At 39.4% G+C, this 25,909-nt stretch overlaps 1 protein-coding gene and 1 long non-coding RNA gene across 11 annotated transcripts in view; one reads left to right on the top strand and one right to left on the bottom strand.

Moving 5' to 3' along the window:
* Positions 1-23,978, top strand: part of LOC118241068 (uncharacterized) — a 35,987-nt gene extending 12,009 nt beyond the window's left edge. Inside the window, exons 4-7 of one of the 7 annotated variants that reach the window (XR_014124517.1) lie at positions 1,272-1,313; positions 1,819-1,948; positions 19,165-19,221; positions 23,828-23,978. This is a non-coding gene — a long non-coding RNA (uncharacterized LOC118241068). Of the gene's footprint in view, positions 1-1,271; positions 1,314-1,818; positions 1,949-3,984; positions 5,877-5,907; positions 6,206-8,032; positions 8,140-14,127; positions 14,374-14,789; positions 15,510-19,164; positions 19,222-23,827 lie in introns of those variants that run through there. The other 6 variants (XR_014124514.1, XR_014124518.1, XR_014124516.1 and 3 more) reach the window with 6 other exon arrangements.
* grm4 (glutamate receptor, metabotropic 4) overlaps positions 1,621-25,909 on the bottom strand; it is a 95,190-nt gene continuing 70,901 nt past the window's right edge. For 2 of the 4 annotated variants that reach the window (XM_027023131.3, XM_027023130.3), the window contains 8 exons: positions 22,136-22,271; positions 21,275-21,429; positions 20,819-20,959; positions 14,840-15,040; positions 9,618-9,754; positions 8,022-8,957; positions 3,972-4,221; positions 1,621-2,020 (listed from right to left, as the gene is read on the bottom strand). In XM_027023131.3, the coding sequence (XP_026878932.1) occupies positions 1,971-2,020; positions 3,972-4,221; positions 8,022-8,957; positions 9,618-9,754; positions 14,840-15,040; positions 20,819-20,959; positions 21,275-21,429; positions 22,136-22,271 (2,006 nt within the window). In that variant the 3' untranslated portion in view covers positions 1,621-1,970. The remainder of the gene's footprint in view (positions 2,021-3,971; positions 4,222-8,021; positions 8,958-9,617; positions 9,755-14,839; positions 15,041-20,818; positions 20,960-21,274; positions 21,430-22,135; positions 22,272-25,909) is intronic. The other 2 variants (XM_027023132.3, XM_081717426.1) reach the window with 2 other exon arrangements.

Below are 25,909 nucleotides of genomic sequence, written 5' to 3'. Positions count from 1 at the left end.
TTTTGCAAACTGAATCTTCTTTTTCACTACTTTGCCTATGCTGTCATTTTTGACAGAGAGATGGAATAGCATTCCAATCAGGCCCCTGGTTTATGTTCTATATTACAGAGAGACCTAGATAAGCCCAATGTGGGCAATAATTTATCTCTAGCTGTGGTGGTGTACATCAGGGAGTCTTAGTAACATAGCTATTCTTTATAGCACCTGTCTGCTTCAGCGCTGTTTGGACCGATGGCACCCATAACTCACAAATACTAATGGGCCTTTTGAAATTCACTCTATGATAGACGGCCATCTCTTCTTAAAATATATCTTCAGCTAATGACATTTCTTTTAATTCCCTTTGTTTGCTTGTGAGACCCTTTTCTGTTTCATGAGGTATTTACTCCCCATTAAAGAGACCATTTAGGAAATCTAATGTAGAAAATATGTAGGGGATTGTAGCTATGTTGAAATAAATAATAAACTTTCTTTTTTATGGCATTGCTTATTTAAATTCCATGAATAACCATGACTATACAATCTGCAAACACCATAATAAGGGGTAATCAGAATATAATGCAACTTTAATTCATATCTAACAATTTTATATTCAGCAATTTGAATGCATTTTAGCTTATTCATACAACAAAGTCATTATTCAGCACTAATAATGTAGCACATTTACCCATGAAGAACGAATAAAACAAATACAGTGAGTTTTGAAAAATATTTTTATTAGAAACAACTTATGTATAAAAATGATCATGCTTCACATACCCCAATTTTCTTATTTTACAAATACTTCAGTACAGGCACTGTTCCTGATTGTATATATTTTTTATTTATTTGTTTGTTTATTTATTTTCCCAGGACAGAACGCAAACATTACCAATCAGGAACACACATTAAGTTGCCATTTAGCACGGTCAACATGAAGATATTTTATACGGTAACACAAACAGTGCAAAGAAATGAAAAGAAAGGAAAAAATAAGAGGTGAATCTTAAATTCACAGAACATCCACAAAATGCAGCAAAATATATTCTGATGGGTCTCCATAGTAATATCCCTGTTCTGTGCTTTCCTATTAAATATTTTTCTTAATATTATTTAAGTTTTATGAATATCATTTTTCTCCTTTTTTTTTTTTTTTTCAAATTGCTCAAACAGAATAGGACAGTGGTTATTTTAATTTCACAGTACTGCAATCACCCCTAAGAGTAATCATAAAGGGAGCCAGTAAAGACTTCATGAGCTAGCCTCACCCCAGTATATAACTGTGATTTCAGATTTTGTCAAAGCACAGAAGGCAGTGACAGCTACTAAGTTGGGTAAGTTGACCTAATAAAGGTAAGTTAACTCAAGCACAAGTGAACATTACCTCAAAAACCACTCCATACACCTAGAACAGTTTGATATCACAAGGGCTCATAGTGTGGTAACAGCACAGCAACATGGTTTAAAAGCATTCCAGAAATGTTCCTTAAAAAAACAACACAACACAGGATGCCAAAACCAGCATGCTCAACATCTGTAAACAAGGATCTTTGCTGTTGTTGCCATCACCAAGAGGAAACCATGAGAACCCCTGCTGAGAAAAAGAGATTATTTTTATCTTTCTTTCTTTTTTTTGTTGTTCTTTCATCCACCCTTCTGTTATGCATACCTGAAACTGAGATGGTTGGTTCGTATTTGGGTATCAACTTCAGACATCAGATTGTTAATACAGGTGGATCAAAATGAGCTGTAATGGAATTTGCCGATGGTTCCAGCATGGGTCTGTTCTGTTGGATTCTAGTATGTGACATACAGTACCATCTCTGAAATTTTCCTCAGGGTCTTCTCATGATCTTCTTTGACCAGAACATTTCCACGGAGTCTGCAGGCCACTTTCATGCCTCTCCCCCATCTGGAAACCATAACAGTGGTTCACCTTAAGACGCTGTCTTCGACAAGTCTCTCTTAGGTAGTGCCCTTTTTCACTTTTGCTAGATTGCATGGTTGCTATAGCTGATGTACGTTTGTTTGGGGCTAAGTCCTGAAAAAAAGGAGACAGCATGAGAATTTTATTCACCTAAACTGCTGAGGTGGCTGGTGACACTGTTGGCTCAAAATGAAAGATGCTTTATTAGAATTACTTCTCCATTAGCTAGTCATTTGAAGAGATTTTGCTTATTAAATGTCTCCACCATAGAGTCACCATTTAAACAATGTGCTGAGTGTGAGTCAATATAGAAGGGTAACAATTTTTGTTGTGGAAAAAAAGTGACATTATTTTTATATTCAGGCATGCATGGGATGCAACTGGCTAAAAGAACTTTGTGTCCTATCACTGAGACAAAAACAAAAAAAAGAGTTCAGTAATGTCACACCCTGCTCCTTAGCCTGGATTAAGGGTGAATTAGAGATGCTCTCCCTGTCAATCAATTAACCATATGTGTCTGATAGGTTACATAATATGCAATCAGGCAGTTAGCATTATCTTCCAAGCTATGATGATGCATGGGTTCAAAAACATACACACATAGGCATGTTGCATAGTGCATGTTAGCCCTCACCATCCCAGGTTGGTAGCCATTACTCCCAAGAGGAGACCTCCTGTCATCCCACCTATTGACTATCTAATGCACACTGCTTGCTAAGCAGGCAATCTATCAGATAAGCTATCAATGTAAATTGAAATGTTCCACTCCCATTGGTGGTTTTCACTGTCACTGGAGTTTATAAAACATTCCAGATGAAACAGGTGCATTGGTCTTTATCAGCCTGCCAGATCCAAGAACAAGTCAGTAGTTTTCTGCATGCCTCAAAGATATTCAACAGTTTTGCATGAGATAATGAATGAGATTTTCTTGCATGTCTGCTGATAGAATTTGTGCAAAAGGTCACTAATGGTTAAGATTGGCGCTAGTGCCAGGTATTGCATTATATTATGCATTCATTTTAAATGACTTAATTCATATGGAATCTAATCACACTTCTCCCAACTGTATTTGGTGAAATGTTTTGGGAGATCCCCCTACCATCACCAAGCATGTGCAAAAACCTATCAATTCCTGCAAATACCTAACAAATTCTGCAAGCACCTTACAAATCTTGATTTGTTGGTTGGTGTTTTCTTTCTTTGTGCTACACTTTCAGAAGTGACCTTCTCTAAAAATCATGTGAAAGAAGCCATTTTTGATCTTAACTTATGAACAAACAGTGTTGTCCAGACCTTTGATAAAAGTCTGGCTTGCAAAACCGGAAAAGACCTAGAAAGATTGTAGGAACTGTCAACAACCAACAGTGGGGGAAAACTCAGGGGGAAAAAAAGTTCACTCCACAGGCTCTACTATCTCTGCCTTTGCAGGTTGGAAGTATTTGTTTATTGCTGATTCAGCTGTTTATGGTTTTATTTACTGTTGTAATACAAAGCTGCCCTGTCATATACATATTTAGATTAGCAGCTCCGTGAGATACTTGTGCACTACTGAAATGCCTCTTGGTAATTTATGTTGGGCCATGTCTAAGGACTGAATTAGATTGCCAATTTAACATTTTACTAGGGGAGACTGATATTTGAAGATCATCTCTGCAAAATGGTGACATGCTAAGGAGTGCATTAAACTGCCAATTCAATAGTTTACTAGGAGGGAGAAATATGTTAAAAGTGTCAGGGCATTAAATGAAAGTTGTTTTCACCACAGAATGCAAATGACTAGAATCACACTCCAATGCAAAGCTCCTGTAAAAGTGGGCTATCTGATATTTTAGAATCCTGCCTGGGTCATGTTTTCCTCCAATTAGCAGGGCTTGTACCATTTCATAGTGCTATGAGTCCAAAGAAATCTGACCCAAGTTTCAGCCTAAAGCCAGCTTCCTTATTCAATGAGATTGGCATATCTTAAAACATTCAATCACTGCCTCTTAAAACTGTGGTAATAAGATTACAATAGTCCAGCCAAACTAAGGATGACATCTGTAGTCTTACTGTTAAGCTCCCTCACCTTGCGTTTCCAGGTTCTCACACAGCTCAGTCTTGGCCTCTCCATTAGGTCGCAGGCTGACCTTGGGGTTGAACTTGTTGGACATGGTGGCGGCGGTGACCACTGCTTTGAGGCTGCGTGTGCTGCGCTTGGCCACGTTCTGCTCGGGGTGGAGGAGCACCACGTAGACTTTGGGCATGTAGAGTAGACCCAGAGACACAGATGCACTCAGGCTGATGGAGATGGTCAGAGTGGTCGTCTGGATGTACATCTGCCAAAGCAGTGGACAAAAGCATTAAAAGGGGAAGGAAAAAAAGACTATTAGAGTGAACAACATTCACATTTCATTTGCCATCTGTCACATGTGATCAGGTGCATAATTTCTGTAGTATTTGAGATAATATTTGGGATTTACTGAATGTATACTTTTTCCCCTGAAACTTAGCAGATGAATAATAAGCATATATAAGAATAAATATGAATTTACTTCATGAAAAAGTTTGTAATTATTTACCATGCGTTTAGCTGCTCAGGGCGACTACTGTGTATGTGCGTCTTTGATGCAGGATATGCCATCAGCTTTGACAATGATTGTCTGCCTTAAGTAAGCCCACAGTGCATATGTGTGCTATGTACATACAAGTTTTCTTCCACAGTCCCTCAAAACACTAATGACTTGGCTATACCCCAGCCCCGCTGCGGGCCTTGTGCTTTTTCTTTAAAACCTGGCTGTGTGTTTGTGTTCCCCCCAGACATGACCTGAGTGCTAGCTCCACTGTGTGTTATGATTAAGAGTGACTCATCAGTGTCATCTCTCTCCACTGTCCTGGAGGAAGAGCCCTGACACTGATAGTTGGGGGGAGGCAGAGCCTAGGCGGCTGGGGTGAGCTTCTTTAGGATGTAGAAACAGAAGACTATGACACTGCACTGGGTCCCACCTGTAGACGTGCACTATGGTGATACATAACTGTGCTTTGCCAAACAGTTGACTCAAATTACTATTTCAGAGCAACAGCAGAAAGAAAGACAGAAGAAGCAAGACCCTGTGCTTGGCTAATTAGCTGAGACTTCTCCAATGCACTTTGCAAACCAAAGAATCATTTTAAACCTCCAAACAGTTTAATGCTCTTTATTAACCTTAACTCTATGCTATCTTAAAGTCTGACAAATTTCTGACAGTGGAGAACAAATGAAATACAGAAATAAAATCCACCAAAACACATGGAAAACTAGTGGAGCATATAATGTTCACTTCAAATGAGTGTTTCACCTATGTATGTGCAGAGGCAACATTCTAATAACTCACATAATTGGGAGCAAATGATTGGATTAGGATTAAAATGCTCAAGTTTATTTGTAAGTATATACTAAGTGCTGGGCTTCCTTCCCCTTCCTTGAGAAAGCAAATTCTGATGACCCATATTAATTTATGTAATTGGAATGTTTAGTGGATTGGCTGTTAAACTCTCTTTGGTTTTACTTAGACTGTCCTGAACCACAGTGGTTCAGGTTTAAGACACATTGTAAATATTAAAACACACTGAATCACTCTTGATCCCTATATCACTTATTTGGTAGAAATAGAACAAAACAACTGACTTGTTTTTGTTAGCAAAATAGAGCAAAGTGTTTCAGGATGCTAGAAAAGTATAACTATGAACATTCTGTAATAGCATGTAATGATCTTAATATAATCCTTGGAAGTACATTAAATATCAAATCCACATGACATGCTGAGTGAGAATGCTGGCAAAAATGTATTTTTGATTAATGTCCCTTATGCATAATAAATGTACCAGGGACATTATATCAGATAAATGTCAGATAAATGTCTTAATTTTGAGTCAGCAAACATTTTAGTGCTACATTTTATGTACTTAATTAGAGATTTATATCTCTATATGAATTAAACCTTATCAAGCTTTCTGTTGTTGTCTTTTTGTTGTCTTTTGTCCAGGGCTTGATAAAGAACCAGATGTCATAGAACTATTGCTCTGATTTCTGCTCGAAGTGTGTCTCAGAAGCCAAATGGTCACACTTCAAAGAAGCGTTCACAAAATATTAAGTCTAAGCAAATGAATAGAGAATGGACATAGAATTTCTGAAAATTGTTATAATTCTTTAATGACAAAGTTTAAAGTTTGCTGATTTTTAGCAAATGTATCACAACTGAAAAATGCTCTTTAGAGTATCCGAATCCTTTTTAAAAAAATCACAATTAAATGATAACTTCACCCTGTGCATAATGCAACACACTGAGGTCTCCTATAGAGCCTCTTCCTAAAACACACCTGTATGGAATAGCAGCTGTGGACCTTGCTCTTTCACACACAGCGATAGTAATTACTCTGTCACCAACACAATGGAGGAGAATCTCCTCCAAGTCAGCCATTTAGCACCATAACGACAGCCTGCAATTCTGCAGGGCGCCAATTCAAATAGCACTGTAACACAATGGTGTGGCATGAGCGCCTTGAACTCGGCTCTCAGTGTCAAACTCAACCTTTCAGCCCTAGCCTCATTTCCACACTACAGTATTGCCTAAGACATGTTTTACCACTGAACTCAGGCGAGGTTGGAGTATGTTTCAAAAAACACAACCAGCCAGTAATTCCCCTCTAGCAAATCAAATCACCACAGAGATGTGACAGGGTGGGATTTACTATTTCAGCTATTCCAGTGAGTGAACATAACCAATGAGGATTCCTTCCACTGAGTTTTGCACAATTCACCGATACAGTCCTAGCTCACAAAGCAAGTAGGATAAGGTCAGAGATACCTTACTTTTGAAGCAAGCACTTAAGCAGCTGATCACATACTTTGGAGACCTGACCATGTCCTTGTTTAATGATCCATAATGCTCCCAGTGACATTTGTTATGTTCAGTTTGACAAAAAATGACAAACAAATGATGGAGTAGGCATGCTGATTAAACACCCGGTGGTAAACTGGTGACAAAAGAACAGGCGGACAGATAAGGTAAATCAAGTGCCAGGGGGACAAGAGGCATTTAATTGCTCTAAAAGGCCCCTCTCTGGGGTTGGCTGTGCTTGTCAGGTTGGATGATTGTGATGTGGGGCCATTTTGAAATGTTAATTCCTTTCACAAATCATTGTTGGTTGTGAACATAATAGCATAAATTTGTCACATGATACACAGTACATTATTTCCATAGCTATGTGGAGATTCTCAAAGCAAGTTTGACTGTCAGTGAAGGCAAATTTCTGCTTCTTGTCATTATGCCTTTGATACATTTGACTTTGGCTTGGAGAAGAAAAAAAGTGAGTTGCTGGAGGGAAAAAAAGACTAAAATAATCCACTAAAGGAATATATTATCCATCTGTTCATGGTTCTGACAAACATTGTTAAACTGACACTGTTTATTGATCATGGTATGTGAAAGACAGGTGTGAAACAGCACATCTTATTAACACAATCTTATTACCAAATGACCCCCAGAGTGTTCATTGATACTGTACAGATTGTCACAGTGAAATCATTTCTGCGTGCATTTAGGGAAAGTGATTCCCATATTGGTATTGCATTTTCAGCCTTTTCCAAAGGACAAAGCTAATTTAATAACTCATGGTGGAACTGAAAAAGAAGGTGGGGGGGATAGCCTTAACTAAATCCCAGTGACAGGAGGTCCTGGGTTTTCTATTAAAATGAGTAAGGCAGAGTAAAGCAGTGTGAGCTAAGGTTAAATTATATTTCCTAATGAATACTAACCCTTTCTTCCTTCTGTTTGTTAGTCCCAGACACATGCTAGCAATGGATTATATCATCCTGAAAAAGATGATGTTCAGTGTCCTTGTTTTCAAAGCCTCTTTCATCTCTGAAAATGGGAAGTGTGGGATTGGCAAAGGAAAGGCCCCTTGTTATCCAGATGCACATGTCCACATTAATATGCTGATCAAAAGCTCATACATTGTAGCTCATAACATATTTTTTCAACTTGATTTAAAACAAAAATGATGCACCGCATTTCACCCTGCTAAGATGCCTGCCACTGAAATTGGCCTGTGTTCCCTGATTTCATGGAGGGAGCTAGAGCCATGAATTATTACCTACCTTTTCTGTAGATTGCGATGTGCCAAAGAAGATGGGGATGAAGGCCAGCCAGATGATGCAGGTGGTGTACATGGTGAAGCCGATGGGCTTTGCCTCATTGAAGGTCTCTGGTACGCCGCGCGTCTTTATGGCATAGACTGTACACGTGACCATCAGCAGCATGCTGTACCCCAGCAAACAGATCAGCGACAAGTCAGAGATGTCACACTTGAGCACTCCCCGCGCCATCTCCGGGTTTGCCATGCGCTGGTCCTCATAGTCAATGAAAGCCTGCGGAGGGTCCACCACGAACCAGATACACACCCCTAGGAGCTGGACAGAGATCAGACTGAAGGTGATCACCAGCTGGGATGCTGGACTGATGAACCGTGGGGCACTCACTGACATCTTTCCCTGCTCAAAAATCCGGTAAATCCGGTTGGTTTTGGTTAGCAGCGCAGCATAGCTGATACTCATCCCCAGGCCTAGGAAGATGCGTCGGAGTGAGCAGATCCCAATGTCTGGAGCAGATATCATCAGGAAAGTAGTGGCATAACAGAGGAAGATGCCTGTCAGCAGGACATAGCTCAGCTCTCGTCCCGATGCCTTCACAATTGGAGTGTCATTGTAGCGTATGAAGGTGACCACCACAAACAGGGTGGCCATGATGCCCAGGATAGCCAGGAGGACAGGGATGACCGCCCACGGTGAGCTCCACTCCAGCTTGACGATGGGGATGGGTTGACAGCCTGTGTGGTTCTTGTTAGGGCGCAGGTCAAAGCGGCACATCTTGCAAGTGAACTGGTCAGCCTGGTACTGGTATCCATCACAGCGTTCGCAGTGCCAACAGCAGGGAATGCCCTTCACAACCTTCTTGCGCCAGCCTGGCTTGCAGGGCTGGCTGCAGGTGGAGGAGGGCACTTGCCGCACACCACCGGGCCACTGCATCACTGGCATCTGGAACACAACAGCATATACACTGCTTACTGATCACACTGGCTTGAGAAATATCGCCATTTATTATACATGGATTTTCTGTTTTCATAGCTGCTAATCAAGTTATTTATTAATATTTTATTTTATTTCTTGAAAAAAAAAGGTATAATAGAGGTTTTATTTTTCTTCAGTCATTACCTGAATGAATGATTAACCATCTGTCATGGGCAGAGAATGCGAAAGAAAAAAGCGGAAGCAAATGCGAGTCTCCAACTGAAGAGTTTAATGAAACGAATGAAAATGAAACTGAACATAAAAGTTCACTAGCCAGAACTAAAGAAAGCAAATGTAACATACAATGCCAGATAAATGGTCATAAAAACAAAACAGGCTTATAAAAAGCACAGTATAATAACATAATAAGTCCCAGGTGATGTGGTGAATGAAGCAAAACACACACCTCCTGAGGGAGGCGTGGAAAGAATTCAAAACAAAGACCATGTGCAACAAAAGACAAAAACATAAACAAAAGCCACATGCAATGCTACTGCTGTCTAACAGAGGCTACCGGCAGGGGAGCACGGTCACAACATCCATAATAGAAAACAGATACACCTGTATCATAGAATGATATAAGAGAAAAGAACCATATGCTGCATGAGGCTTTACACAACCACTTACATTAAGGTTGAGCTGGTCAGTCCAGTGGCCAATGATTTTGTATTCTGCCGTTTTATTATTTATCTGGTACTGATAGATATCATAGCGGCCTGGGGCATCTCCATTTTCATTGAACTGCACTGGATTTCCACCTATGCCTGGAAAACAGGATCAGGCAAGATATTATTAAAAAATCACCAAATGTTTTCTAGCACCTTCAAAGAACTGGTTCCAACAAAACCACAAAAAATACTGTTAGTATTTAGTCAGGGCACATTGCTTCTTTTCTGAGTCTCTCTAACCATTCTGCTCAGGATCACCCTGTTTTAAAGCATTAATGTGTCGAATGTGCTGAGTGCTTACAATGTTGAACCAAATCAGTAGACAAAATACAGTGTGTTAGAATTGTAAAATAACAGTAAAGCAGAACATAAAACCTATTATCATAAAACATCCAAACATGTCTAATTAGAAGACAATTTTCCACACCCTTATGGATACCAAATCCATTGAAGGTGATCTCAGTTTTGCAGGTGATGCTAAAATGGGAGAAGAAGATAGGATAGCAATGCTGACATATCCCAGTGATGAATTTCAGATCGGGAGTCTTGTTCCTGGGAACAACTTGTGCCAAGCACTTACCAATCTCTTGCTTCCACCTTTGAGCTCAGCTATCTGGATTCAAAACACATGACCATGTCCGACTCCATTGCCCCGCCTGACAAATCCCTATTCAGCCAAGTGTGCTGAACAGCAGCACAGGCAATTGTTTTCACCACTCATGTTTGGCTTACTGTTTCAGTTCACAATCCTCATAGGGGTTTCTCAGTGGAAGCCATGGCCGATTGCAGGAGTATATTTCTATTGATGAAAATTTTCTGTCTTTATTTCTAGCTAGAAGATGCAAGATGCCAAATCCACATTTTGAGACAGCACTGGATTAAAGGATTAAGGGTTTTTTTTTTTCGTCCTATACTGTTGAGAGTGAAGTACACACAAAACGTCCACAAATCTGCAGGATTACTGCTATTTCAGAAGGCATGAATAGAATTCAAACACTACTTTTACCCATGAAAGACATGTATAATGTGAGAATAAAATATTCACTTAGTATTTTCATGGGTGCATGACCTTATGATCATATATTTTATAACTGTAGAATCATGACTTATTATAGCTGAATTTGTTTCCTTATTGTTCATTTCAGAGTGACTAATCTGAGATTTTAGTTTAGTCTAGAGTTTTGCCTGTATTACAGGACCATTGCTGTCCTCTTTGAAGAAAGTAGGTAATTTCTTATAGCAGAGAACATCTGAATAGGGTGTGATAGTGGAAGAAAGAGGGGATTCAAACCAGGATTTAATCCATTTGACAAATGACTCCAAAGTGCATAACTAATTTATAACACAGTCACAGCATGACATTTTACTATAACTTGGTGATAAACACATCAAATATAAGAAATTAGCAACTATAAACAAGACCTCTGAATCTCTTTTAATGAAAGTCAAATAAATTTGATATCAGTAAAGACAGAATCCAATAATCATCTTGTAAACATCCAGTGCTGTTGGCTCCTGAGTGAGTAGCATAACTGAAATCTTAATCTTTCTCAATTAAGGGAAAGATTCCTACAGATTTTCCATTTTGTCTTTATCTACATGTCCGTGTGTTGACATACTGGCCAGTTAGTTGAGTTAATTGTTCTATAAATGCAACAAACTTGAGTTTGAATTTAGGCACAGAACTGAGTATTCAGATGATGGCACATCCAACTGTGGTAAGGACTACAAGGGAGCAAAACAGACCCTGTCTCCTGCTGGGGAGGTTTGCCTAGTTCCTTTTTCAATTGTGGACATTAGTTAGGTCACATATATAAAAAAGATGGAACTTATGTTTGGCTATCCTATGAAACTTCAGTAACAACAGCTTAAAACACACTGTGGCTGGCTTCATGTGTCTTGGAAACATGTTTAGGTATTATACAAGAGATGGTACCTAGATAGTGGGTAGAAAAAAATAGACAATCAATTGTTGCCATCCCAACCAGACACTAAATACCACAAAAATTCCAAAATAAATATTTTCCATTAACAAGATCTAAGATATTTGAAACTAAATAAATACTTCTATAGCAGGTTACACACAGAGAGAGAGAGAGAGAGAGAGAGAGAGAGAGAGAGAGAGAGAGAGAGAGAAGCATGTTTGTGTGTCTGTGTGTGTGTGTGCGCGTGCACGTATGTGCATGTGTGTGTAAAGTGTAATGCCCACCAAATACCAACTACAAAGAGAAATCCTCCATAGCATTGCAAGTTTGAAAGCTTTGCTTGATAAGTCACTTAGATTGTTTGAAGGTCAGAACAATATAGCTCAGGGTAGACTTCATCCTTTAAATAGCAGGCTCCCAAACCAGACACACAATTTTTCAAAAGGCATAATAATATTCACCCAGCATACCAGTTCACATTCCTTTTTTTGTTTCACATAATAAATTTCTAATCTCTTAAAATTACTGTTGTGAGGAAAGGTTTGTAAACCCTTGGGAATTACCAGAATTTCTGTATAAATGACATTTAAGATGTGATCATATCATCATTTAAGTCAATGTGATAAAGTCTTATATAACAAACAGTACACATGACATTTAACAATGCCATTTCAACAAATGCTTTAAATAATCAAGGTCACTTGATTGTAATATGTAACCTTATAATAAGTAAGTAGTGTTTCTTTATTGGCAATAACATCAAACAAATACTGATATTCACTGTTTTTTCTTATGGTAGACTCATGTTTATCAAGTGCATTGAAAAACAGCATATCATGAGCTGTCACGCAAGGGATCTTTCTCACTTGTTTGAGTTTCCATGGCTTGCACATGCACTCATCTTGGCAAGACACCTACTCTTGGGCAGAGTAGCAGTAGTGCTACATTCATTCCATTTATAATCTACAAACCATTTGTAGACAGATGGAGGCTCAAGTCATTCAATATCCCCTCATAGTCTTTTATTAGCTTTAACAACTTTTTTCCTCTAAAGTCCCTTTTGGTTGGGCCTTGTTGCACCATCATGCACATAAATTATTATGACTTAGGAGAAGATCAGACAACATTTTTGGAGCTATTCATGCAAGAATCCAACTAATTCAGAAGGGTTCATAAACCTTTGCCTGTATGTGTCCCTGATTCTGTTTGGTAAGTATGTGTTGACAAGGGAATTTAAAAAAAGGTTTGGTTAGAATTAACATGAAGTACCAGTTGTTTGCTAAATTTGAAAAACATCTGTGGTTTTTAAAAAATAGTATCATTTATTTTTTGAGTCTCAGTGGTAATATATGGTGCGTGTGTGCGTGTGTGTGTGTGTGGGGGGGGGGGTCGTGTGTGATGTCTAGACCCTCTGAGAATAAAAACATGTTTGAATGGTAGCTACACTGCATGTATATGAAATATGATCCATCCCTAAAATATTTATCACTGAAAATTCTTTCTTTTTCCTCATCACAACATTGAGGAATGTACAGTAAAAAAATAAAAAAGATTGCTTATGCATTTGGTTGTCTATGTAGTGTGGTGGGCAGCCAGAGGATATACTGCAGAAGCTCATTATGTATTAAAGAAAAGTGCAATTTGCCTGGAGTGATGGCTGTACAGATAGAAAACTGATGGGCTGCTTCATTGTATCTCAGTCCACTGAAGTCTCTATCCTTACTCAAAGACGAGTCAAAGGAGGATGAGCCTGTGTGTGTGTGTGTGTGTGTGTGTGTGTGTGTGTGTGTGTGTGTGTGTGTGTGTGTGTGTGTGTGTGTGAAAGGCTACAACCACATACACAAGCAGCAGGAGAATTTAAAATCTCAGAGCCTTTTGTGTGTCTGATGAGCACACAACTTCATCACAGCATGTCATCTTGTAGCAGCGCTGATATGTAGCAATAAGTGAATCAACGTGCTGGTACTAGTAATCTCTGCACCAATGGCTTCAGTGTAGCTTGAGAAGCATTTCAAGGCCTCAGACCAAGCACTCAGACCCAACAGATAAAGACTGGTTATAGTCTGAGTGTCATTGTTATTATTAGAATATATATTATATAGAGGTGTGAAAATAACTGGAAGGTGCTACAGTAAGTGTAGATTACATGATGCTAAAGAACAGGGGACACATCACACATAACCCAGAGCTGGAGGTCCTCGGGAGCAGTGTGGAGAACTAAGAGGAGATGAAGGGGAGTGACTGAAAATTGCTTTTAGATCCACTATCTTTACAGCTAGCAGAGTAAGCAAGGTAATGTATTGCATATGAACTCTGAGCTCTGTTTCTTTGATGGTAAATCTTTTGAATTTTTGTATTACTATTGTTGTTGTGCTCTCTCTCTCTCTCTCTCTCTCTCTCTCTCTCTCTAGATTGACTGCCTAACATTCTGTTTTTACTTTTAAATAAATAAGCACAAAAATTCCATGTTGCCAATTTGACCTCCCTAAAGTTAGTGGTAGTCAAAAAATCCTAAATCATCTTTTCATCTTTTTTCCCCCCCAGAAACACCAGGGCACATCTGCAGAGCACTCAGACTAGTGGAAGTGGAATGACAGTATTGACCATGTTGATGTCTGCTGATGCAAGATTAAGAGATTACAAGTAACCTGTGGTCACTGGATATGGAAGATGAAGTATTGTCACAGTTATTCATGAAAGGCACAGTGGCATTGTACGAAGTCAAAACAAAGACCATTCATATAATCCTGTCACTGACAGAGTGCAACAAATAAGGGCTACCTAAATAAAGTATGTGTATTTCGCCATCCCTACAGCACTTCCTGTTTGATAGGTCACGCTATTATCTTTTGAGCCAATACTGTTTAAGGGCTGTTTCTTTCTCACTGCCATTGATAAGATATGTTGCAATTGCCTTGAGTAGAATGGAAATGGATTTCCAGCAACATAGTAACAATTTTGGTATGCTGTGCATATATCAAACACTTTCTGGGGAAGCAGTTTGTTGTTCTTCAGGGATTTTGTAGCTTCACACTATTCGAATCCATTGCTACAGCTAATCTTCATAATACCCTTTATTTCTTCTCTCAGCCAACTGTTGACAATTTACAGTCAGAGTGGGAGTTTAAAAACAAGGGTTTTAGGTCATCTCCTGCAGTGTGTATTTGTCAAATGGTTTATTTATTTATTTCTGTATTTATATTTAGAAAAAGAAGCATGCAGATGCTTAATCTGGGGCGCCTAAGATCTACTGCACCTGTTATCTTGACATCACGAATGTACTTGAGGAGGAGGGCTCCGTCGATTGGCTCCATTCGGCTACAGAGGCCCACCTTGCCTGGACACAGGTCTCTGTGCATGTTATGGAGGGCATGGGCCATGGCATAGACAGCGTCGATCACAAACATCACTTTACCCTCCTGCTCATACGCAGAGTCCTTCCCAATCCTCTCTTGGTCTGGAAAACAAACAACAACAACAAAAAAACAACAAAAATGTAGTGTCTGTTAAAAAAAAACCTCTAGCCCATCCATTTTCAGTTTTGTGCTTTTCAAATGCCTCCTAATCCTAGAAAGAGACATAGTCAAAGAGGTGGAGTAATTAAAATAATGAATTAGCTCACCGTTCAAAGAAAGAGAATTCTCTGATTAATTACTTCTCTGATTAATTACTTCTTTTTGAGGTGACCACCAGTTATTAAATAAATAGCACATAAATACATCAGTTGTTTGCTCAGACTACATTCTTGTGTACTCAAGATGATAATAGCAAAAGTCATACTAACATGGCTAAATGCAATCATATTCACAGCGGGCTGCGGAGTACAACAGTATTGTCATGTTTGGATAACATGAAAGGCTTATAATTGCCACCCTTCATTTGAAGCGCACATGGAGCAATTTAAACACACCTTAATTTAGCATAAAGACTAGGCAGCCATGGCATTTGATGGAATGACTTAATGTGTCTTCATCCGGCTTATCTTAGCCTGTATCGTGTTCTTCTAGCAGGGCCTGATAAATGGAAGAGGTCTGGTAACGCACGAGGGTTGAATAATAGACAGTAAGAGAGCAAGCAAGATTAATTATCTTTCCGTGCCCATATAATCATGCCAGACAGCTGTATATTCATTAGAGCTGGAGCTGCTCTGCGTGTTTTTTTAATAAGATCTTAATTGCAAAGGAGCAGTTTCAATTATGACCCTTCTGAATTAAACAGGGAGATGGGATGTCAGATGTCAGGGTGGCAGGTCTCAGTTGCACAGTGCAGACTTCAGCACAAAGCTAGGAACTAGGCGTGACAATGCTGTCTTGTTTTATTACCAACACTTAACTCACTCTGTTCTGTTGTAAGTTTGGTATTGCTCAGTTCTGTTGTTCTGCTCACTACAGAAAGCTGACTAGATTATCTTAAAACATTAACATGGAAATTTGTAAAGGGTTGTTGCTTATCTAAACCGAAAAGTTGAGAGTGCCTGAAAAAATACTACAGCTGTTAGAAAATGTGCCTTTTACTTCAGGGCTTGTAATCAGCAGCACTCTAGCTCAGCTTGAGACAGAAAACCAAGGCCAAGCCCGTGCATCTTTAAACAGAGGAATTAAAGCAGCTGCATATGCCTGTGTAATTGTTTGCCATCAGCACCACTACAAAAAGACAAAAAGTGCCACCATTTTACTGTGTTACAGTGGCTAAGGGACTGCCTGGAAAAGAAAAAAAAACACACACAAAAAAGGGCTATATGATATCGATCTTGCAGAGCGAGAAGAACTGGCATACACACTCCCATTTGGTTCTACACACACGGCCTTTCTCTTCATCCTCTGCTGGCTTTCCTGAACACACACGCACACACACAGACACACACACATTTTTCTCATCACTGTGTACCCAGCTTTGTCACAGCCACGCACATCCACACTCTCTCTGTCCTACACACACACATGCATCCCTCATCCTCAAGTCAGTGCATGCCCACGCACATTCGGCTGGCCCTCGTCGCTTTTAAAGAAACCCACTTGGATTGAGAGGCATTACAGAGGGGTTTTCCAAGCCTTGGCAGAGTCAGGGGTGGAGGCTGTGTCAGAGCATGATGCCACTGACTCCCTGCCTACACACGCACATCCTGCAGCAAAACATGGGTTGCAAAAACCTGAGCTACCGTCCTCTGAAGGAACAGCTTCCTCAGCAAGCAATGGCTCTGATGCGCTCCATGTGTCATACTGCAGTGTCTTTGTATGGTTTCATTATGCAGATTTTGAAGGCTTGCCCTGTTTATAGAACATCAAAATAGTAGGATTCCATTAGGTTTTGGCTAAACAATGAAAACCAAAGCTGACATAATCAATAAGCATTATATTACAGAGCATGTTCTTCAGTTTTGAACACCAAGTCACAAAATCCTTTCAGCGATCAAGTGTATTTGTTCTTTTGGAAGTGATTCAGGTATGATAGTTTGGAGGCATTTGTCTTAGACTCAAACAGAAATTATTTTAGATGAGACCTAAAGACCTGAAGATTACACTGAACTGTCCATTGTGAACCATGACAATGAAATCCCAAGGGAGGATATTGCTTATATGACAAGAGCTTTTAAGAACTTCACTTGCTTCATCTAAGTCAATAAAAATATTTTACATTAATCAGGTGGAGAATGTTTCTGAAACTGGCTCTTCATACCACCTTCTCTGATACTCTTGCTAGAGAACACAGATGCAAGGAATCAGCCACACCCCACTGTTCTTTCACATTAAAGAATCAGTACTGCAACTGCCACATATCTCCCATAGATAAAAGATGTGTGATGGCCTTTGATCAAAGTGCTCTTGCCAAATGCTTAAGACACCAACTGTCCTCTCGCTGCACTCCCCACATAAATGCACAAGTCTACAGTGGAGACTTTAGACTTCTGTAAGTGTTCTAAGTTGTTTAATCATCACAAGAAATTTTGGATTTGGCAGTGCAGATGCCAACAGTTATCACCAGTGACAGCCACTGCAAAAGAAGCAGTTGAAATATGACAAACGCCTCCTGCATATCTGTAAACAACTTGGCATGATTTGTTGTGTAAAAGTACAATTCGGAGATGACTATTTATCTCATGGTTTTTCCAGACTCTGCCCTTTGTGATTCTGTATTACAGATTTGTGTTTCAAACCGCAGTTTTCGTTTGGCTATACATATGACAGCAAAGGAGTCCACACTACCAAATTGCTGTTAATGAACCACTGACTATTGACTTTAATAAAAGATCATCACTGGCCATCAGAGCATGGACAAGTAACGCCTGAGTTAAAAGATCAAAATCCCATGTAATCAATCTGCTCAAAGGGAAAAAAGGAAAAAAATATTGCTCACCAAAAAAAAAAAAAAAAAAAAATGTAATCTGCAGTGGTCCTACCATGATTTAGCCCATCTAATGATTTGGGCAAACCATGGCTTTAAATTAGATTCACTGTGGAAGTGAACAACATTTCATCAATATATCCACTAAAATATCACAGGCCAATCTCAGACTGGTATTGCACGTTGACATAATATGGTATTGCATGTTGACATAACTTTAGAGAGATGGGGAAAGAGAGGCAAAGGCAGAGAGAGAAAGAAAGAGAAAGAGTGAGACAGAGAGAACTGAAAGTAGAGATATCCAGCCCTTTAATCCGCCAGTAACCACAGGGCTTTGTGAGGGCTGGAAAATCGCAGCATTGATGTTGCTGTCTGTTATCTAACACCACTGACTGTGAAGGAAGCATAGAAATAACACAGGAGCACTGCAGCCTCCCTGACACTCTACAAATGCATAGACAACACATGCACAATTATGGGCCCCCTCATCTCAGGCTTCAGAAAGCTTCTACTTTAACATTTTAACCAGTAGAAAAAAACAGATCTTGAATCTTGAAAAAAAAAGTGGCTCTTATTTCAGGTGAGCAGTTTTCTTCTCATGCTGGAACTGTTGGTTTTCTGTTGGTATTCTCAAAATATGGTGGTGAGAAGGCAGAATTTTTTCCTTCTGTTAAAAACTGAGAATGTTCTTCAAACAAGCCAAAAAAAAGGGCTTCACAGATGTCACAGCTTGTGCTTTGATTCATCCATTCATGGAAGCATTTTTGAAGATCTTACATCACATTAGTCATCATCAGCGATGTCAGTGGGAATTTGGGCAGATCTGTGAGTGCATGTTGACTCACGCATGGGTGGGTTTGTCAGTGGGAACGCTGTGCCTCAGAGGCTTTGTCTGGCCTGTTTTCTGTCTTAGCTACTGAAGCAGTTGAACAAGCTGCAGCCACGAAGCTCATTACTCCAGCTTTGAAGATGTACACACTGGTGCATTTCCAAATTAGCACACACCTTTGCGATGCCACAGTAAAAAGAGGATTTGCCAGAGATCAGAGCATTCTTGTTCTTCGCTTTTAGAACAGTACCCAACCATGGCTTGTAACAATGGGTAAACACACCACATTTGCTCTTAAATCCCTGAACCTGGCTTGCTATTGACAGCGAAAACCTGCCTGTGCCAGCTGGACCTTAATGGAAAATATGGGAATGGTTTTGTTTGCAATAATATGTCTGCATTTTTTTCAGAGCTGTAAACATGCTGATAAGGAGGGAATCTTTGCTGCACTAGCTTCAGACGCCATGGTGAGTAAAAAGGGTTTACCAAGCACATGCAATGGACTCCTGTTCTGCATCAGTACTCAATGATAAATATTATCTCCCCCAAGAGACAATGCTGCGAGATGTTACCCGGATGCACTTGCATTACATGTCAGTGAGAGTGAGCGTTGCTACTCTACTGATAATATCTGTTATGTGAAATACTTAACACTTCCTAATATTAATACTTTCAGTTTACTTTGTGCTACAGGTAATCCACAGCAAAGCTAAACATTAATGGTCTTCATTAAAAGGGCGGACATCATTGTCATTTGCAACTAACTTCCATCTTTGTTTTCACATGGTCACCTTTCTCATTTAGGGTTGATCCTCCAGAATGATCTGTGCTACATGAACTAAAGTTCTCACATTTACAATTTACTCTATATGTTAAGGCTGGGAAAAAAGCAAATAAATAGCATATGAAATTTGTGTGAATTTAATTGTATTTTGGTCCATTACTGCTTGGCAGGGTTTATCCCTTGTAGTACTCTGGCCACTGTAAAAACATATAATGTATAATAAATAAATACAATTCCCTGCATGGATCTAAAGTATAAATTGCATTTTCTCTTTATACACAGCAGCCTATTGTATTGGCTTTAATTAAAAGAGCTACAGAGACACTGCATTTAATCAATGTTAGTTATTCAAGAATTTCCAGCGAGGCAACAGTAATGACTTCCTACTGAGCCTAACACTTGCCATATAAAATTAAGTGAATTATTCGATCATGGTAGCATGATGAATCTTTTCGATCCCCTGGCTTTCTGCTAAGAAACAATCTAACAAAATGCTTACTCATGAATACGTGCAAAATGTTAAATTACTACAAAATGTGAATTCTCGGAAGCAGTCAGGTATAAAATCAGCTTCTGAGAATCACCTGCAGTATCTCTGAATGGATTGCAATGCCAGAAATTGATAGGCTCCCTGCTCTGTTGGCTGCTGCAGTACAGCAAAGGAGAGTGCTGTATGGACACCGTTGTCCGACCTGTCTGTCTTCAGAAAGACCCGCCTTCCTCTCATCAGATCAAAGAACACCATGTGATGTGATGCCATATGACAGCTTTGCTGGACAGCCAGAGGTTACTATGCAGGGATGAACTTGGCTGCTGGAGGGTGCACAGCCACTAGAATCACACTGCCCAGAGAAAAGCTGAATCAATTGAAGCCTGTCGCCTGTCTTCTGTACGGTGGATTTGGTTGGTTTTATGCAGCCAGTGTAGCGAGAGAAAGAGTGAAGATGATGACCAAAAAGTTCAGACATGAAACAGCTTTTATAACTTACCATGCTATGGTGTAAACAAAGGCACAGTTTCTTAGGCAATCAGCAGAGTAGGCCAAGTCTTTCTCAATGGATTTGGCAGCAACATTTGTGCATTCTCATTCTGTGTTTTCCCTTCAGCCTCCCTCCCCTTTCTCTCTCTCTCTCTCTCTCACTCCATCATTCTCACTCTCTGTTTCACTTTCTCACTCTTTCTTTCTCTTTCTTCCCTCTCTCCCTTCCTCCCTCACTACTGCTTTTACAAATCTTTGGATATGGGAATTTGCCAGTGAGCAAATAGGAGGGATTTCTTACTTGTGCATTTCTTTATGCCAGATCCTTTCTTCAAGGCATGGCGATTAAGCTTGCAGTTGAAATTGTTCTCCCAGAACTCAGCAAACCAGATGTTCCTCCTGTTATTTTCCAGTGTTCGGCTAGTAAAATAACGATCAAACCCTGACAGCAGATTAATGAAGTAAATGTCATTTTAATGCACTCCATCAAAATTAAGTGGCACAACCTCTGGGCTTTAAATGACACAAGCCAAAACAATGTGACTGAAAAAAAAAAGCATTGTTAAACATAAAAGGACATGCAAATACTATAATTTAGGAAATCCATTCATAAAACTTAAACAAAAATCATTATGCAAATGTAATATCATATACTATGATAACAATAAATATGTTGTGTTTTGAATGGCATTTGGTTTCTCCATCATTGGGCATCCTTGATTGAAAACAGAAAATAGAGGGCTAACATTTCCCTTACCTTTAATAGATTGGCGTCTAGGAAGGATGGTGACTGCTCCCTCTGCCATCTCCTCTTGATGGAGCACGGGAGATATCTTAGAGCCCCAGCTGTCTGATCCTACCCATAAGAAGTGACCGGTCAGATTGGCATTCTTTGCTGCTTGCAGTAGCCTCCTTTAAAGGGAGCAGAATAAACAGATACCATAAGATTTGGTTTACCAGTTCCCTTGGAAAGGGTCACATCAACTGCACTTTATATTCTTCATCAAAATACTGTCTATGTACTCATGTGCTTTCCTGAGACTGTGGAATAATTAAAAATCAAAGTGTTATTGACTGCTCTGTATTGGCCAAGGTTCAACAATGATCCATATGCCTATTCTTGGTTAGGCAAATAGTTGCCTATGCCAGATTTAGTTAAACCCATCTGAATGCTAAAAACATCTCACTCAGCTAATGAGGCTAACAATCAGCAGTAAAGCCTGTATAGTATCATATCCTTCAGATTTCATCCTACAATATCTGCATTCAGCAGTTAAAGTTTGAGCATAACTGCCTAACAAATAAAATAAATAATTGAATCTTTATGGCAGGGCATCATTATAATGCATTTAAGTGGTGAAGGCCTTTAGTTGAATTTTGATACAAGAGTTGGGTTGTAATGGGTCTGATTTGGGTTTCAAGGTCAGCACTCAAATCTTGGGTGTTTTATTCCCAGGTGCATAATTAAAAAATTAAATAATGGCTAGCATCAATTTAAAAAAAGAAGTAAAAATGATATGTGGAGTGATTTTTTAGTGTTAAGGAATGATTAAATTCCTTCAACAAGAAAAGGATACAGAACATGAGGACAGTAAAAGACAGTGCTATGAAGACCCACCTTATATCATCTTCATTAGCAAAAATAATGACCACCCTAGCATTCGGGTTTTCTCCCAGCCGGAAAATGATCTTGTCAAACTCTCCTGGTCTGGGCTCACGAGGAATTTTAACTGACTGAGAGATACACACGCTCCCTGTCAAAAGATAAGAGGAAACATTGCCGGTTTCTGTGACAAATTACAGGAAAGAATAATGTGTAATATGAGGCAAAATTCTACCTTCTACTGCTTTGTAGTGGTATTCCTGAACTTATATTTCATTCTTACAACTCCATAACAATTTTGATAGAAACAGGAGTTTTTCCTCTATACAAACAAATAACAAGAAATCCAAAACAATTTAACAGTGTACTTATGCCAAAAAAAGCTACCATGTACAAGAACAAAGAAAAATGAAAAGGAAGATGTTTTAGGCTTTCTTTGCCCTTTTGGGTCTTTCTTGGGTTTTACATTATTCTCCACAGTGCATCCATTTGCTGCTTTTAGTTGATTTTACACAGTAACCTAGAAAATTGCCTGGCATAAAGGTATTAGAAATGGCACCAGTGTTGTATACGAGGCTGTCAAGTTAAAGGCCTGGAGGAACAATCCAGTCCCTCCAGAGATCTCATGCTCTATCGAAAACTTCATTGTTTTGCCCAGAAACCTCAATTTACTAATGTGCTGCTCCACTGGGCTCCTTAATTGTAAGCCCTTGTATGCGTGTTTTGTCATCAGGTGTGTCACAGTGTGTGTTCATCCTGCACTGTAGCTCGATATTTAAAAGATGAGCTCCAGACTGCCTCTTCGCTAGGCAACCTATCAGTATCCACACTTATGTCTAGATGAAGCCCTTGAATTATCTTCTGCACATTTGCTAAGAGCGCGCTGTCTATGATGATAAGGTCACAGAGGTTGAATAGAGGACAGGAGATGCTGTCTCATATCCTTGCCAACACTGCCCACTTAACATCAAAAGGAAAATGCACAGGTTTGCAAGCCAACAAAAGTTCCAGGTTCGCTTCCTTGACAGTTCCTTCCCAGTCTCCTCCTGGTCACCAACATTGTGCAGCTCTCACCAACTTTCATACAGTGTATTTGTTCCCCTCCTAAAGAGAGAACATTTTTCAAAGGGTTTGACCTGTCCTTGTCGAATGGAGACCACTGCACTGTGTCAGAGGTGTTAATTAAATGAGAAAATTCTCCATGGCACCATATGGGACATACAAGCAGCAGGATTCTTGCAAATATCTGCAGACCTCTGTGTGCACTCCCGTACAGCAGAGGACATTTAGGATAATGGATGAACTTCAGTTATGAGACCTTGTCTCCACAGGTAAATGAGTGAAGGGAACATTTACAGAGATTGTGACAAACTATGGAGGAAAGTCAAGCGGTGAGTCATCATGCCCTCGGTCTATTTCAGTTGGAAACTTTTGCCATCTAATACATGTGTTGCTAAATATGAGTTGTCAGCACACTTTCTGTGTGGTGTGCAAAATTGCATCAACAGAAGCTAGTTTCAGTATCGTTTCCCATTTTTATGTCCGTGCTGCAATATGCCAGTGTTAAATAAGTCAAAGTGACCAGGAAGATGACAGTGACACAAATCCTCTGCTACCTCTTGGATAACAGTCATAACCCAAGCTGTATACTTTTTTTCTTTTTCTTTTTCACCTTGCTTACTTCATTCTACCTTTCCAACCTCCCAGCAGTGGCGTTAAAGCGAGAGATGGGCTTCACCAAGGACTTTTTCAGACAAGTCCAATACATTCATGAAGTTATGAACCACACATTCGCAATCGCATTCACTGGATCCTCACCATCAAACGGCAATATGCTAGTATTAATGTAGAGATCAGCATATAAATAAAAATGTAATGAACAAATATTTTGTACAATCGCAATAAATAGCTCTGTCCTTTAACAGAGATGTGTTTGTTTTGTCTCTCTCCACATAACCCATAGACTTTTGGATTATATGATAAGTCAAATGTGATTTCAGTAACCAGAATCTGTGTACCTTTTTTTATGACATTAAGATTCTGGGACCACTCTTAACAGGAGAGATGGACACCAGCTCTGTAGCCCTATCCCTCCTATCCAAATTACTTTGAAGTGTGAACATGCAATTAAATTGCTCAACCTGCATTGTTGAGATTGCTATAGTATAATTCAGCAAAAAATATTCATGATATTTTCAAAATTCAGAAAATTAACATCCACTGCCTGGGAGTAAGAGAATCCCTCTGGGTGTGTTCCCACTGATGGCAGCCTGGGGGTCTCTCTTTCTCGGCTGATGGAAGCGATGTACTAACCAGTTGGAGTGTCTGCTTCTTCATAGAAACGGAGTGGTTCAGGAATGCTGTGTGCATTGTTATATCGCAATTACAGTAATTATACCCTTACAATGTAAAACCATTTATTTTCACTCTGAATTGTAACAGATAAAAATGTACCAAGTTTCAAACTATCATGACTGTTTTTTTTTCTATGTATGCTACTTTGTAGCCAAAGAAATAAGTAGACAAATAAATTATTTTTAAATTGTTATTAGCAGAAAAGAAAGAAAAGAAAACCATTATATATTTTAAGGCATTTCATATTTTCCATAACCTCATGTATTCTAATGCCCTTTTTGGAGACTTTTTACTAGCAGTCAAAATAGCAACCCTGAGTCAACCTGACACAGTGTCAGAACCTTATCCTCCGATTTGTGCCAGAGTAAGCAATTCATGCCAAGCAAACTATGAGAAAAGTCAAAGTGAAAAAACTCACAAAACATCCATGACTTCAAAGGATTCAGTGCAACATCTCCAGTAATACAAAGAATCTGTGCTTTCAGATGAATGTCAATGCGAGTGTTTCAGCACTGCAATTAAAAAGTGACTTTCACATAAGCAAGGAAACAGAAGTACTACTACAGACATTTCCGACACAGTAAAATGGTTGTTTGTTGTCTTTCCTGAAACAGAAGCTCTGTGCTGGATTTTGTTTGGCTCAGTGCTGGTTTACTGGAGACAGTCTAGAAGAAAGTCAAACACTGTAAAATTTCCAAGAACTCCAGTCGTATAGTATAAAACTTATTGCCAAAGTATACTAATGTCTAATCCTGTAGTTTCAAATATCCCATAGTTTCAGACTGTTTAATTATAACTGTTGGGTTTCACTCTTCATACAGTAAATATTCTATCATAGCAAACGATGCCTAAAATATTTAATTTGGCTTGTTTTTCCAATGCTTATCATTGAATGCAGAAACATGGCCCCAAAATTACTCAAATCTAAATAAGAGGCTTTTGTGCGGAGAGAGCAAATTATGATTCCCCACCCTCACTGCCTACAGATGATAGCCTCAGACCTGATTAGATAGAACAAGGCCTTTGAGGCATTGATTAGGATCTCTGTGCAGAATCATTTATGGCAGGCAAGGCTTGTTTATCTGAAATTTCAGATTTATATGGGCTGAGTGCGGCAATGGCAGTTCAGCATGGTGTTGTTGCGTGCCACCTCTGAGCATATTCATCAGCTACTAGTGAAGCTGGGAGCACTGTGCTGTGCTGCTGGTCAACACTCTCCCTCTGTGATGCACACACATGGCAGTCAGCCCTCAAAAGTCACCCGGTCTTTTCCACTGTTTCAAAAATCGACAGGGTCCCTCAGCAGCAGTTACATCAAACGTTTTGCCCATTAGTGCAGGCATGAAGAGACAGAAAGTATCGAATATGGTTGTGATTCAAGGACAGTCAACAAGGTAAAGGAGAGAAGAAAACTTTGGGAGTCATGTGCCTGGG

This window comes from Electrophorus electricus, chromosome 7 (genome assembly GCF_041902795.1).
Source record: "Electrophorus electricus isolate QZ-2024a chromosome 7, ASM4190279v1, whole genome shotgun sequence".
In the NCBI taxonomy this organism is placed as follows: domain Eukaryota; kingdom Metazoa; phylum Chordata; class Actinopteri; order Gymnotiformes; family Gymnotidae; genus Electrophorus; species Electrophorus electricus.
This window is presented reverse-complemented; position numbering and strand designations above follow the sequence as displayed.